Below are 16,141 nucleotides of genomic sequence, written 5' to 3'. Positions count from 1 at the left end.
GGGGGAAAACACGGCTCTCGTGGGCAGCGGCGGGTCGAAACTAGTTTTCACTTCTCTGCAGAGTTGTAAAAGCACCACTACAAGTTAATGGCCTGTGAGGGCCTATTTTATGGCCATGTTGACACAGAAGAGGAATAATTAAGGGGAAGCGGTGAAGCCATCAACTTCAGACGACCCTCTCACCAAAGCACAGTTGCCTGGTTACAGTTTTCACAGGTGACTGAATGCGCTGAATCACGCCGATCGACCATGAGAGGCGTTAGTTATGACTGGTGGGATCATAACCGCTGATGTATTACAATAAGAGGCTAATCTGTCGGTTCAGCTCTGTCAGAAACGTTTGGTTTGATGGATTCTTCAGCCAGGGAACCGTGGAGATCTCAGAGGAAAAAAGTTAGGAGAGCAGGCCTCCCTGTTTTGGGTTTTCCTGACATCAGCTGATGCTGATGCTGCGTTTCCATGGCAATAAACTCCTGGTTTCACCATAAGAGCTGGGAATGTATACACACACAAAAAAATTTAACTCTTACAACCGTTTAAAACTTAATCTACAAACAACTCTAGTTTTAGAAAATGATGAAACAAATGCAACGTTTTAGTTACTCAACATTTAAAACTTATTTAATCAATCAACAAGGCAGTTCAAAGTGCTGAATGCTGCTTCTGCATGAGAGAAAATCAAGTTGGTGTTTATCATCATCATCATACATTAAATAAAATACAAAAAGTAACCCTGAAGAAACTACAGAGCAATGTTTCCCAATGAACAGTTAACAGCGGTTAATAGTGGTTAAATTAAACACGGCTAAATCGTGCAGCTTGAATTCTGATAGCCGTTAAAAACATACACAACACATGGCAAAATTACACATGAAGTATGTCTAAAACATCTTAAAATGTAACACTTTAAAGACGAGACAGAGCTGATTCTAATAATAATAATAATAATAATAATAGACGCCACAGAACAGCAACGGGAAAAGGGGGAGGAGCTGACGGTTACCGGTTGCCACGGTAACCACCAACTGCCGAGAGCAAGCAGTAAACGTCAGGCGAAAATAACTTCGACTGAATAAAATAAATTGGAAGTTTAAACAAAGCAATTTTTACTAATATTAAAATATTGCTAAAATAATACCGTAACAAAAAGTATTTTATGGTCTATTTAAATTTTTATCAAGCACACTTTCTGGATCTTAATGGGTTCTTTTCAAAAACCATAGTATTCTTTCTAGAGCTAACTTCCATGTTGCAATCCACTACTAAAAGTTTCTATTTAAAAAGGTGAGAAGACATTAAATTTTCCTTAAATCTTTGTACATGTTTTAATGGATGCAATAGAAATCTGAGATGCCCCATGTAGCCCAGGAAACTTCCTGTGTTTTTTATGAGCAGGGCAGTGTTACAAATAGCAGGAAGGAAGTCCCATGTTATTATTTCGTAAGTGAACACGGCCCATGACAGCGAGCCTGTAATTGGGCCGTGAATTAAAAGGAGGCATATCGCTGCACACCTCACCATTATTGCCTTCAGCTTGAAATGGAAGAGCAGCTTCCCATCTCGTTTTAAATGTCTGTGAGTGAGAGCGCACATTAATAACAGATTGTGTTACCATCGCTGATATCTCTGACCAGCAGCGCCCCCGGAAAAATGGAAGTGCCCTATAAAATTTAAAACCAATTAAACTCGATCGGTTCCGTCGAAGTGTTGACCCCTTGGTGAAGCCATTGATGCACACAGTTCAACTGTAAACCGGGCGAAATCTGTCTTTGAATCTGTTACTGGTCTATTAAAAACCATATCTGAAATAAACAAATGACACTTAGCCTGGAGGGGGAGCAAGTGAAGCCTGGTGGCCCGCCAGGCTGGAGTAGCATCGGGTTTTAGCGGTTGGAGGAATTCTTTTTTCTCTTTGGTAAAAGATGAGGAGCCATTTCTCTCACTTATGCTAAACTTTCGAGTTTGTTTTGGTTGAATTTACCCAGAATCCCCTGCGCTTTAGTCCACTTCCTGCTTTTGGAGCTGCCTCCAGTCCGTTTGGCTTTCACATATGAATTAGAACCGCACCAGAGTTCACTTCAACCGAACCGACACCAGGGTTTGATTCCACACTCACACCTCCCAGAATGAATAGAACTTTCAAGGCAAACGGACTAGAGTTTGATTGAAGTGGACTAAGCAGGGTTAGTGTGAATGCATCCTTTCTTATTTTTGGACGGAGAGGAGAAGCTACGTGTCCGTTTAGACTGTGTGGATCCACTGCTTGGTTGATCAGAACCTTCTAAGAATTAGTTGCTTAATGTTTATTCAGACCACCCAGTGTTGCTCCACCTCCCCTACAGTCGACATCTTTACTCACAATCATAAAGAAATCAGTTTTCAGCTTTGCGTCTTATTGAGAGCCGTGAAGACAGATTGGTTCTGATCCGATGGTGGCCTCTTCAGGTTTCCCGTCAAAACAAGCTTCTCCACAAGTCCTGCTCATCTGTTGGCTTCCCTCTGCATACCAACAGATTTGATTGTGCATTTTGCCGACCCGATCCGTCTCACTTAGCGCGCTGACACAATGGGCCAGTGGTGCTGGTTTGATAATGAGCTGCTAAGTGTGGCGATACTGTATCGATCTCCGTCTAATTGCCATGTTCCTTTGGGTCATTTGGGTTAAGCCCATGTAATCCACAGCAAAGACAACAAGAAGCTAAGTGGCTCAGAAATGGCAGCATGTTGGATCTTTCAATCTCTCCAAAGAATCTGGAATATTAACAAATCCTTTAGTTGTTGTGTATCAAGCAGATACACAACTACTCAAACCTCTGAGCAACATCAACAAATTTAAATAAGTTTTTAATTCATTGTATTTGTTGTTTTGTCATCAATACAAAAGCCAAATTAAATTCATGAGTCAGCCAAAGTACACTAGAGTAACCTTTAACTGTTTAGTAATTTAATTAGATTTTCAGAATCGGCGCCGCTGCTGTGCGGTCGTATAGATACAAGTTGATGTAGATCTGTGTCTCATCTGCATGAAGGTGTCGTCGGGTCTCTGATGGACTGAAGACATGACTAAACCCACTTGTCTAGTTGTCTAATTTATTTCAACATGTTGCAGAATTATACTGGTTGGACAAATGGCCCGAACCAAAATGAGCAAAACATGCCAAAGAAAAACTCTGGAAAGCCTTGAGAATTATCCATGATGTATTGGTTTACTAGCATAGAAATATTCCTTCTAGAAGTAGATACCATATTATTAAAAGATACACTTATTTAGAAGTAATTTGATGTGATTAAATGCTTCTCAAAGCTGTAGTATGTAACTTATTTTAAAAATGTCTTTAAGGTATTTGATGCTGTCACCATGTTGTTACAGTTTGAGACAGATAATCTAGTAAAAGATCCGCCTCCTCCATTTCCACAACTCCCAACCAAAATCAACCAATCAGAGCAAGGAGGCGGGTCTTAGTGATGTCAATCACTCCTAAATGTGCTAACAACTTACCGCTACAGGAAAACCATTTATCCACCGTCATCCGTGGCCATGCTAACTAGCTTTAGCATTCATGCCAAGCTATGCTAGCTGCAGTGCAGCTAGGAGGAAGTGGGGAATTAGCAGCGCAACATGTAGGGTGATTGACAGCATTAAGCCCTGCCTTCTGGCTCTGATTGGTTGTTTCCAGCTAGTACTGGGACAAAAAAAGCAGAGGAGCTTGATTTTTTTTTTTTTCACACATTATCGGCCTCATACTGTCACAGGTTGACAAATATAAATACAAATATTTTTCATAGACGTTACATACTGCAGCTTTAAATCGTAGCTGTCTGTAAAAACAACTGAACTGAGGTTCTGTAAAAATCTTAGTTTTACAGGAAAACCATTTATCTTCCGTCATCTGTGGACATGCTAACTAGCCTTAGCTTTGTCTGTCACATTCTGTCACGACATGGTGGCAATAGAAAAAACTGAATTTTTTATAAACACACCAATGTGGGCCAGCAGTATCCAGGTTAGTGAAGAAAACTCCCAACAGCTCGAATATGAAGCGCTAGCTGCTAGCATCGGTTAGCGAGGGCATCAGTCTCCCTCCTGGCTGTCTGCGAGCCTCCGATCAATAGACCCAGATTATCATCTTCAGCATCTCGGCTCATTCCTCACTGCAGCTGAAGGCTCCACCGGCTGCTCGCTCTTTGTCAGAGGATGTTCACCCATCTGATAAGATTTACTGAACCAAACGCCGCAGCTGGACGCACATTCACGACCCGGTCCGGCTTCCTCCCGCCCCTATCTCTGCATCAGGGAATGTTTATTTAACAGAGCTAGTCGGTACAACAGTCACGGAGTCCCATGACTACCCATGGCTAATTAAATCTTTAATTAAGATGGCGGTTTTTAATTAAAAAGTTTATTATTTTGAAGTGGGGATTATTGGCGAATGAATTAGCTTGGGCTATCGCTGAATACAATCCATGCATTGTTATGATTGAGATGGGATTTTATGTTATTTGTTCATGCAAAGGAGGAGAGAAAAAATGAAACGAGGAAGAGTTTAGAGTGAGTGTGAAGCTGCCGGGCAGTCGGTGTTCAACCCTCCGGAGATCCACCGGAGTCGTCTTGGAGTGGGAGCGTTGGTTTTTAATCTGGAGGATCAGGCCGGCTCTGTGATTTAGCGCACGGCGAACCGCGGACGCCTTTCGTCTCCAACTGGCCGGCTTTGATTGGTATCAGTGTCAGGGGGTTTTAAAGCGACGACACAGATCCGATAAATCCTGTTAGATTGCTTCCTCGTCTATGACCAACAAAACTCCGGAAAGCTGCTATTAGTGTCGGATCTTTCTCACTAAAGTTTGTTTTCCACCAAGACGTGTCTGATTTTAACTTTTTGTGAAATATGGAGGTTTTATTGATCTGAGATCAAAGTAGGACAGATTTACAGAAATCACATGTTCTTTTCAAACAACTTTTACTGGAGCTTTTTATCTTTTCCTTAAAATTATCTTAAGTCTGCGTATTTTTAAATAAAAGTTAGCTGTTAATCTATCACAGATTTCTTCTATTTTTGCAGTTTTTTGTCAGTTAAATGTTTCAGATCTTCAAAGTTAAAACAAACTGATTCAGCAACAATTGTTTTTTTTTAATAAAAATTAGACACTGCAGCTTTAACTAACGTCTCTGTAAAACTGAAACTGTAATTAAACTTGTTAATGTCGTCCTGTTGGCTAGTGGGTCTCCTGCTTCCCTGTGCCAGAAAACTTTATTCCTTTTTTATTTCTCGTTCAGCAGAGTGAGAAATGAGCCGAACTCCACGAGAAACACCACAGTGTTTCGGTTAGTTCATTTGTTCCTCCCGGTCTCTGTCTGGAAACTCATTATTGGAGCCAAACAATATTTCACTACGTCAAAATAATTAATTGCATCAAGATCTGCTGCTTGCCTCGTCTTCAGGTTGTAGAAAAGTTAATTAGAGCGGCTCCGTTTGCTTTTAATGATCACTAATTTACCGGATTATTCACACTTTTCAGCATTTTACAGGAGAGGATTAGGGCCACTAAGAAAATAAGGAATCCTGAGTTTAATCTCAGAATTTCAACTTTTTCTCTCTGAATTTTTACTTTTATCTCAGAATTCTGACTTTGATTTTTCCAAATTTTTATTTCAATTTCATAATTCTAACTTCTTTCTCAGAATTATGAGTTTAATCTCAGAATTGTGACTTTTGATCTCGGCACATTAAAGCCAGAATTTTTTTTTCAGTGGTCTTCCGTAGCCTTTTCATAGAAACGACCCAAAACCCGTTCAGTTTGGAGGAAGAGAAAAGCGTTTTATTCTCGTTTTAGCCTCTTTAAATCCCGGCGCTTCGCGCTACGTTGGATCTCGGCTCTGCAGCGAAGCGTCGGCTCGCGGTCGGCAGCATTTCATCTCCTCAAAGCTCTTCCTTCCTCCTCCGCACACGGCCGACCGCGGCTCAGGCCGACCGCGGCTCAGGCCGACCGCGGCTCAGGCCGACCGCGGCTCAGGCCGACAGCGGCTCAGGCCGACCGCGGCTCAGGCCTCGCCGTGCGACCTTTCACCCCTGTGCCGTAGCAGACACGGACTGAGTCGTTTGCTGACCTTCCAGCCGGCTCTCTGGGGTTTTCGGTCGCCGCTGCTCTGCTTCTGTTTGATCTGCAGCACTTTGTCAGGACGGGAAACGTCCGACCCGTCTGGACGCTTCGGGTCGGGAGGTAGTGAAGATTACGGGCTGAGAGGCGGCCATCTTTCATCTAACAGACGTCACACTTACATCCAGACAAATTGCTGCACCTTTTCTGTGTCTGACGGTCTCAGTCTGTTTGCATGTCCGTCGCTCTGACCCGTCCGGTTGGACCCGTTGGGTCGGCAGCGCTCTGCGGACATGACCGGTTCCCACCTCTGGTTTCCGTCTTCCTGCTGCCTCTATTCGTTTTATGAGCAATGACATTACCTTAGATGGTAACTAGTTACATTTACTTTGAAAAAATATTCTGAGTGTTTTTATTACGCTGAACTTTTTACTTTGAATTTGAAATTGACTTGAGAAATTGAAAATTTCTGGATTTTCTTCCCACTGAATGAAAACCAAACATGTTTTAACCAGAAATTCACCAGAATCAGACACAAACCTGCAGTTTCTGTTAAAGTCTCATACGTTTTTAATTAAAAGAAACTGATTTGGAAACATGTTGTCTGATTTTACGTTTTTTTATTGATATGAATTATTGTCATTTTCATTCTTAAAATGCCAAAGTTTCCACTTGACCTTATATTCTGGTCCATCTGCTGATGTAATTTTTAAATATTACATTTTTATTTATTTTCCATTTATTTTGCTCCCAATTGAACAAATTAAAGTTGTTTTTACAAGTTTGTGTATTTAAGATTGCTGCAATGGTGCAGAGTTGACGGATATAATTGTAATTCAGTACGTTTGTGTTTTAAAGATATATATTTTTAAGTCAATCAGCTGTTTTTCTGTCGGATCGACTGAATCTACAGCTCAAATATACAATTTGGAAGTGAAAAAAGTTTATTTTCTTTCTAAAATGCGTTCCAACTAATAATCAATCATCTTTCCAAGATGTTGTGTTGTTTTATTCTGTTAAAATTACTGATTTTGTGGCACCTTTTCCAAAAATTGTAGTCAGCTACACATTTTTTAAGCTTTTTTTTTTCACAAAAAAGTTGAAATCACTGCAAATCTTCTCTTTCTTTTAAATATGTGGAAATTAATATTTTCACAACATCTTTAAATAAATGTTAATATTCCTGGCGATGACTAACCAGCATTATGATCTCCTAAACAGGAAGTTAAAGGCCGACATACTGATGCTGCTTCCTGAATTCATTCAGTCTCTGGAGTTTTTTCTTTCTCGGAAACGTCCCCTGGTGTCCGTTAGCGACCTTTGACCTGTAAAGTTTCCCCTTCAAGCCGAATCCCTGGGAAAGAGATGCAGGCTCGACCTTAAGAGTTTCGGAGACGTTTCCCAGGAATTTCCTGGCAGCTGTTAGGAAGTTAAAAAGTCGACGTGTGACTCCGATTCGCTGTTTTTATTCACACATCCTGACACTTTGCTTCATTCACACCCAGAGAGAAACAGGAAAACCTGGTAATTTACTCAAAACAACGAGGTGTGAGCTGAAATATGATGATAAAATAAACATGTTGGTCAAAATCTTCATGTCTACAAGCAGGTGGAAAAGTTGGAAATGTTTATTTTAGTGCAGAAAACATTAAAAATAACATTAAAATGTTGATAAAGAGCAGAATAAAAAGTATAACACTTATTTTAGCATCTTTGAAATTTGATTAAATTACTGGAAAACATTGCTGGTAAGACTTTTTAGTTTTTATTTTTCATATTACAATTATGACTTTATTCTTTTAATATTATTAATTTAATCTCAAATTAAGAGACATCTTCCTCTGGCCCTAATCCTCCATCGTAGTTCACTGACTAAACTAAGGAAAATTTACGTTTTTTATTTTTTTTAAATTATTTAATATTTTGGTTAAAAATCTGATTTATCTTTTATTATTTCACATGCAGCTGATTTTACCATGACTCTCAGATCAAGACCAGTTTATTTGTCGTAATTAGTGCATTAATAGTAATCAATGCAGGAAAGGTGAAGCATGAATGAGTTCCTCTTGCTGGGACAGGCGATGGAAGGCTGACTTTGTAACTGTCTTTATGTGTCCCAAAAGGCTCAGGCAACTGTATGCTGTATTTTCTTAGAATAAGTTTAAAAAGAGAACAAAACTGGGTTTTATTTATGAAAGTAGATTTTCTGCTGTTTGTCTGCGTTTCTGCGTCTCTTCTGTTCCAAACATGAATTTGTTCTTGGTAGCAGGAGGAAGTGGCCCTGATGGCAGCGCCGTTTGAAGTGGGCACCACGGGCCTGCAGCGAAGCATTCGGTGTTCACCACCAGTCTTTGTTCATTGTTCTGAATAATACATCAGAGGTGCATTAGTTTGATTCATACTGCTGCTGGCTCTCAGCTCTGCCCTCACTTATCATATCCTCTCTGGGTTGAGTCCGCGCCGCCTTGCCAATGTCAACGGCGCATGTGATCAATCGGCGGGCAAAGCGCGCCGGACTTTAAACAACTCCATCCTGCGGCGCTGATAGAACCGGGTCACTCGCACACAATGGCCCCTCTCACGCTCATTCATCTCTTCTTCTTCTCCTGTTAGCAACCGGCTAACTCCCAGCAACCACGACCGGATACAGCGGCTGCGGCAGGAGTTCCAGCAGGCCCAGAACGTTCCTGACGACCGGGACGATCGCAGGCGGACCTACAGCTTCGAGCAGTCCTGGGTGAGTGTCTGATCCGATCCACGTCGAGAGAGAAAGGGACGGAAACTGACCCGTACCGGTGGTGATCCCGTATCACTAACCCCACTACCACCAGCAGAGAACCAGACTTCAGGAGCGGCGCTAACCTCCACGGAGCTAATTCATTAACTGACTGCATGCCGGAGTCCATCACTAACCCCGACCCGCTCCACTCATCCGTCGTCCATTTTTTGTGTCCGTCAGTCATCCGCACAGACCTCGCCCACAACATCACAGACTGCTGGGTTGTTTTTAAACTTTTATCGGTGCCTTTTTTACACCTCAAACAGGATCCTGTGATTTTTAAGACTTGTGTTTAAATCGGCGCCTCGTTGGCCGAGAAGAGACGAGGGATGATTAGTTTGTGTGAAGCAACGAAGGGAAATCCTGAAGCGAACAAATCGCAGCGCCTCTTTTTCTTTTCTTTTTTTTAAGGTGATGAAATGACTTGTCATATTTTTACCTATTTATTTCAGATCACTGCTTCCTCACATTGCAACTGAAGAACAAACTGCTAAAACACACAATCTTATCAAGTATTTCTAGGAAAAATATCTTAGCAACTTTTAGCAAGTTATATAAACTTAATTTAAGTGAATAATTATTGAATGCAGATGCAAAAAGTTTCATTTGACAGTTTCATTTTTTCACTTAAAAGAAAATGTGCCAATTGAAGTAGTACTTTTTTTAATCACTCACTTAAAACATGATTATATATTTAGCTGAAAAGTTACTTTTAAGGTAGTTTTGTCTTATTTCAAGTGTTCTAATATATTTGCACTAGAAATGCATGTCAAGGTTTTGTGTTTTTGTTGGTTTCACATTATTTTCAGCAGCCAATCAGAACACTCAGCTGAAGATTAGATTTTAATACTTTGATTACAGTACGGATTACCACCCATACTTTCCTGGATTGTTCTAAAAAGGGAGCCGGTAAGTTTTAGAAGATATGAAGCTACTTCTAACATAGCGGCCTTGAGCTTTGAGTAGCCTGTAAAGTTCAGGAAATTAACTTATTTAAAGGTAAATAAAGTTGAAACAATTGGAAGTAAATACGTTCTATAAATTATTGATTAAAGTTCCAGAAAGTCCAAGGTTACAGATTACTGCATAATAAAGCTGTATAAAGTTCTAGAAAGTACCCTATAAGTTGTAAAGGTTCATCTTTAAGTTCTAGAAAGTATCAGAAAAGCCCCTGGTGCCCCAAAAAAACCTTTCTGTTTTGGGGAAATTAGCCTGAAAGATCTAGAAAGCAACTTTTAAGTCCTTGAAAATATTAACTTGCATGTAATTTCATTAGTTATCCCAAAGTACTTTGTTGGTTTTATTGAAAGTACTCTGTAAATTACCAAAAGTAACTCATTTCCTGTGTGTGCCCTTTATGAACTTATAAATCCCCTCAGAAAAAGCCTGACACCCAAAAACAGCTTGATGGTTTCAGTAAAATAAGTTCTAGAAAGTACCTCATAAGTCCTGGAAATTGTGATCTCCAGGTTTTAGGAAAGTAACCTAAAGATCTATCTTGAAGTTCCAGAAAGTATCAGGTTGCAAGTTGCTTCATAGAAAATCTTGGTACCCAAAAACAACCTGGAAAAGTAACTAGTAAGTTCTAGAAAGTATCACTTCATGCCTCACTAGACAGCCTGGTCCTCAAATGAAACATGTAAAATGATAAAAACAGCCTGTAACTCTCTGTAGGTTCTAGAAAGTAACCTGTTCAGCTGTTTTCCTGTTTTTAGCTGCTTCTCATTGAAATGAGTCAGTTTGCACGTTTTACATCTTTGCTGTACAATCGGATTAATCGACGTTCAGGGTGAAAAGGGTGGCACTAATCTCTTAAAAAGGTGTGTTGCACTTTGTGTCCTTCACAAGAACTCACATGAAAACACTCCTGGGGATTTTGTTTTGTGTGTTTTGCTCCTGTGCATGAACTCCTGTATTTGTGGGATTCCCGCTGTGGCTTTGCAGCGCGTCTCGTTTCGGAAACGTTGAGACCTGCTGGATTTCACCCGGGCTGTTTTCCGCTCTGGTGTTGTGTAGTGTTACGTATCTTCTTGGCAGTGTTAACCAGAGGCCCGCTGTGGACGCATTCCAGCGCAGGACTGTGTGGGAAACGAGGCCGCAGGTCATCCGAGCTTTTGTCCGGAAACAACCGAGGGTGCTCTAAATTAAAAACTAGAATGTTAAACCTCACTTCCCTGCACTATTGTTATCCTGTTCATTTTCCCATGAAGACTCATTAGTTTTCCCACAAGAGCACCTTAAATATTTTACTTTTTTACCATAAATAAAACATGAACTATGTGAATATTAAAGCTTGTTTAATCCAAAAATAAAACTGGAAACCAGATTTCTGTTTCCCTCTAATGCTCTTTTCTTGTCCCTTTTGCTTCCAACCGGGTCGCCCGTAATAACTGCCTGTTATTGGACCGGGCCCTGGTCGTGCCAGGCGCCACATGGAAAACTTTGAAATTCAATTACCTGTCCAGGTGCACGCGTTGCATTTTGTTGCTCCATGCGAGTGATGAGCCTCCAGCAGAGGCTGAAGGCCTCCAGTGACGGTTTGATTGAACTGTGTGAAGTTTGGACTCGTTAAAATACAAACGACGAAAACAAATGAAGATTTGGAAGCAGGGCACCGACTGCAGGCCGTAAAAACAGAGAGGATTTCTGTGAACCTACCGTTTCCTGCCAAAAAAGAAATAAATTTACAAATTAAACAAGTCATTCCATTCATAAAATCACAGATAGACGTGTTATTTGGCTCCTTAAACAAAATCAAATAAATGTAAAAGAATACGTAAAAATGTAAATACATTTTTAAAACCTAAAATTTTAATAAAATGTTAATAAATCACAGGTGGATATTCTGTTTGTCTCCTTCAGCCAAGATTAAGTAAATGAATGTATAGATAAATATAATTGATTGAATAACAATTGAAGAAAATAATTTTAAAACGTTTTTAAATCTTAGCTATTTTCCTTTTTCTGAGTTGTTTTGTATATAACAAATATATAAATAAGATTAAATAAAAAAAGTAAATCATTAAAAAAAGTCACTGTTTTCCAGTCTTTTTATTCCAAATATAAAATCACATCTCATTTGGTTTCTTCAAGCCAAGATTAGAGAGTTAAATATAAAAATTAAAAATATGTAAAAAAAAATAAAAAAAAATCTTTTCAAATCTTAGCATTTTGCATATTTTCTGATATTTTTTAAGTCAAACAATTTTGGCTTCTAGGAGACAAAATAGATGAAATAAAGATTTGAATAAGTTTAAAAATAATAGTTTTTAATATCATTTTTATTTTATGTTTTCCAGTCATAAAACCAGAGGTAGAAATGTTATTTGTCTCCATCAAACCTCCTCTGAGATCCGTCCGTCCGTCCGGCCGCTGATTTATTGTCCAATATCAGAACAAGCCGACTGCAATTAGCCGCCTCCTCTGGGTCCCTTCTGTTGTGTGGCTGAGCACCAAAGGATTGTGGGTAACGTGGTCTAATTCCATCACAGATGAGTGATGGGCGCTTTATGGCGGCCATTAAACCTCAGAGTTTAGAGGAGGTAAAACATTTTCATCTGTAGCGTTTAACAGTTTTTATTGATCCTGATCAAACATTCAGTTAAAACTGGGGTGTCCAAAGTGAGGCGCGGGGGCCTTCGGTGGCCCTTCAGATTATTTTGTTTGGCCCCTGAGCAGAAGTCAAGAAAAATTTGGCCAACAAAGTAGAAAACAATCAATAAAATCATTTTTGGGTTTTAGATCTTTAATAATTTACAGATTTAATAAAAATCTGTTTATAATTACATGACAGTGTGGTGGAACCACAATAAGAAAATAAAACATAATCAAATTATGAGAATAAAGTTGAAATAATGCGAGAATAACGTCAAAGGAATGAATATAACAAATACAAGAAAAATTAAAGTGAGGTTTTTACTTAGAATAAAGTAATATTTTAAGAATAGTCATAATGAAGATGACATTATGACTTTATTCCCTTTTGAGTTTATTCATGAAATGTTCAGATTTTATATTTGTAATTTTATGACTATTCTTGTAATTTCATTTTTGTATGGTCCTTATACTCTTGTATTATTACTGAGTAGATAAAAAAATAAATATAAAGAAAATCCCGATAAACTAATTCTTGTAACTTCAGTTTAATAAATTTTAATCAGTTGTTTCAGTTTCCAAAAAGTTAGTACACCTCCGTTTCAAAGCTCCTCTGCAGAAATGTTTCCTCCATGTGAAACCGTGGGTCTTCCCTCCAGACCCGGGAAGATGAACGGGACGTTTACGGTCCTCCGGCGCCGTCAGGGAGCCGATTGGACCCGGATTGGTTCGGTTGTACAGGGGAGTCTATTTAGCGCTCGTAATCGTTTTATGGCCCTTTGCACCGGCTGATGTCTGCGCCGCTCCCATAAAAAGTAATTATATCAGCTTTGTGTGGCGGCTAATCGGCAGGCAGCCGCTAACGAGCATCGGAGGAGCTGCTGCGCAACGGCGGCTCGGGTTGCTGCTCGACTTTTACTGCAGGGACGTTTGGATGAAGAGGAACCTTCAGTCAGAGGGAGGAGCTTAGTTTCAGGAGCTTAAAGGTTTAATAATAACCTAATAACAAAATAACATTATTAAATTGTTAAATTAATTTTTATTAAATTGAAATCTTTATTGTATAAATAATAAAAATTTATAAATCTTTATAATAAATTTTTATTTAAATTAAATATTTTTCTTGTGGGTTGAAATAAAAATACATTTGGTGAAAATTGTTGGTTATAACTTGTCAAAATTATGAGTATTTTGTGTTTTTTCTGTGTGTTCTCCAGCAGAGTGCCTGTCAAACTGGCTGAAGGTGAAACACAACTGGTTTACCTTCACCAGTGGAGCGTTACAGCTTCAGCTGTGATTCTCCACTTAATATAGATAAATATGAAAAGTTTTACTAGAAGTTGCTTTGGGTTTATGTCAGATGTGGTAGCTGGTAAAGAAAGGTGTGGGAAGAGGCTGTTAATCTGCTCCTACACCTGCAAACCGAGAGAAAAAACCCAAACATGCAGATTATAAAGTAAAAAGGCCTTTTTGGTGCAGACATTCATAAATCTGAGTTTTAAAAACAGAAATGTGGGCCGATGATTCGTCTGTGGGGCGTTTGACCCCAGAAAATGGCCGCCCGCCACAGTGTCTGTTTCATTAACACCGACTAACATCCATGTCATCACCATAACCTGTCTCTGAGCCTGCAGCATGGTCTTCCTCCCCTCCCCTCCTCTTCCTCCCATCTCACCTGCCTGCCTGTGTCTCACCTTCACTCCGAGGAGCGGCGAATCCCGCCGGCTGACCGGTGAGTTTCAGAGGCGTGTAAAGGTCCAGCGTTTAATCCCATCTTTTTCATCATGAAATCATTTTCTCGGTCCGACGACCTTCCGGCCGGATCAGAGGTCAACGGGAAGGTCGCCAGTTTTCCGTCACAAAGCCGTTAATCTGAAACCGTGTCATTGTTCCCGCCGTGTGCATGAGGCGACACGGCTCATGTTTTCCTACATAATGTCACCTTTCATCAACTTATAAGAACCTTCTGACAGGAACATTATCAAGGTTTTAAATTTATTTAAACATTCAAACATCTTAGAGTTAAAAAAATATTTATTAAAGATACAAAAAGTGCCTTTGAGCAGCTAAATTTTAATTTTTTACATGTTTCTGTATTTAAAATGCAGCTTTTATTGGTCTAATGTAATATTCCATTTGATGTAATGTTTTCATTTCCTGTAATTAAACAAACATTATTTAATTGGTAGGAAATGATTATTTGTTGACATAGTATGTTGTAAAACAATATATTGAACTAAAAAAATTAATATCCTAATAAATTATGACTGCATATAAATATTGATATATTTTATTCAATAAATTACAATATAATTAGAATATAATTTTAAAGATTTTTTTTTAGAGGTTTAAGTTTTTATTTTTGATATCAATGATTCAGGCTTGAAGTGAATGAAAACTTAAAATTCAGTTTCTCTGAATAAATAAAAGGATTTAAAGTCAAATTTTCTCTTTACAGTATTATGCACTAAATCCCAGCATGATATGACAGTAATTTTTCCTTCCACTAAACTTTGAACCCTTCTAATGCATAGTTCAACTTTTAACTTTTTTTTTAACTTTTTTTTTTTAAATTGACGATTGGAAATGAAGTTATTTTTACTATTTTATTCACTTCTTGTTCCACCAGCTCATCAATAAAATATCAATACATTTAAAAATATGATTAGATGCAGTCAGTATTTGCAGTTTGTTGATATAAATCATATTTTTTCCAGTAATTGGCTTCCTGAAGAGAGCCATTATTCTGTTTGTGGCTGAATGCTGCAGTCAAACCTATTTATTACCTAAAAATAAATGTTTTTTAATCACGATCTTCATCTGTGTTGCAGCTCTGGAAAAAATGATACGATGTTGTTTTGTCCTCTGCAGTCCAGCGCCAGCAGCAACGGTCCGGGCGGGTACAGCCAGCCGGGTCGGCACTCGGTGTCGGTGGAGGTCCAGATGCAGAAGCAGCGGCAGGAGGAGAGGGACTCATTCGCCCAGGCGCAGCGGCAGTACAGCTCTCTCCCTCGGTGAGACGTTAGCATTAGCGTTAGCATTAGCATGCTCCAGGTTTATAATAGTTTGGGGTTTTTCATTGTAGTTTAAAACGAGCTGAATTAGACAAACAAAAGAGTAAAGGTGTGTTTGTTTGTTTTTATTAGTTAATATTGCTTTGTTTTTATTAAAGTAGTAGTTTTAGGCTTTTCTTACTTTTGTTCATTTTTACGAGCATTTTGATCATTTTTACATCAATTGTGATGAATATTTAGCAAAAGTCACCATTTTCAAAACATTTATTCAGTTATTGTTGAACATTTTGTGGACTAGCATAAACGGCGCCATAACGTACCGACAGCTAACGTAAAAAATAAATCTGTCACATCGGTTCGAAAGTCAAATCGATACATGAACACAAAAACAAAGGATATTCCCCATGAGTTATCATTAACTAGAATGCTTTGTCATATTCAGTTGTTGTTATTTTGTTTGTTTTGTTTTCTGTAATAACCTCGGTGCTTTATCCTCAGATAGCGGCTGATTGTTAGCATTAGCATTAAATAGCAGCAGAAATTGTGTCAGAACCGGTCGGTTCCAACCCCTCGTTCATGTTTACAGCTTTGGTTGGAAGAAACAGACCTGGTCTCAGATGGATCTTTTCCTTTTTCCATAATCTAATTCCGGTTGATC

The 16,141-nt window shown here is 39.0% G+C and overlaps 1 protein-coding gene across 6 annotated transcripts in view; it reads left to right on the top strand.

The window, feature by feature from the left end:
* The window catches only part of LOC106929164 (partitioning defective 3 homolog), a 254,421-nt gene that overhangs the window by 230,410 nt on the left and 7,870 nt on the right, over positions 1-16,141 (top strand). For all 6 annotated transcript variants that reach the window (XM_088014942.1, XM_088014938.1, XM_088014939.1 and 3 more), the window contains 2 exons: positions 8,710-8,833; positions 15,341-15,483. In XM_088014942.1, coding sequence (XP_087871068.1) covers positions 8,710-8,833; positions 15,341-15,483 — 267 coding nt within the window. The remainder of the gene's footprint in view (positions 1-8,709; positions 8,834-15,340; positions 15,484-16,141) is intronic.

Source organism: Poecilia mexicana, unplaced genomic scaffold, assembly GCF_051168715.1.
Source record: "Poecilia mexicana isolate PSO_F unplaced genomic scaffold, ASM5116871v1 scaffold_17, whole genome shotgun sequence".
Lineage (NCBI taxonomy): Eukaryota > Metazoa > Chordata > Actinopteri > Cyprinodontiformes > Poeciliidae > Poecilia > Poecilia mexicana.
This window is presented reverse-complemented; position numbering and strand designations above follow the sequence as displayed.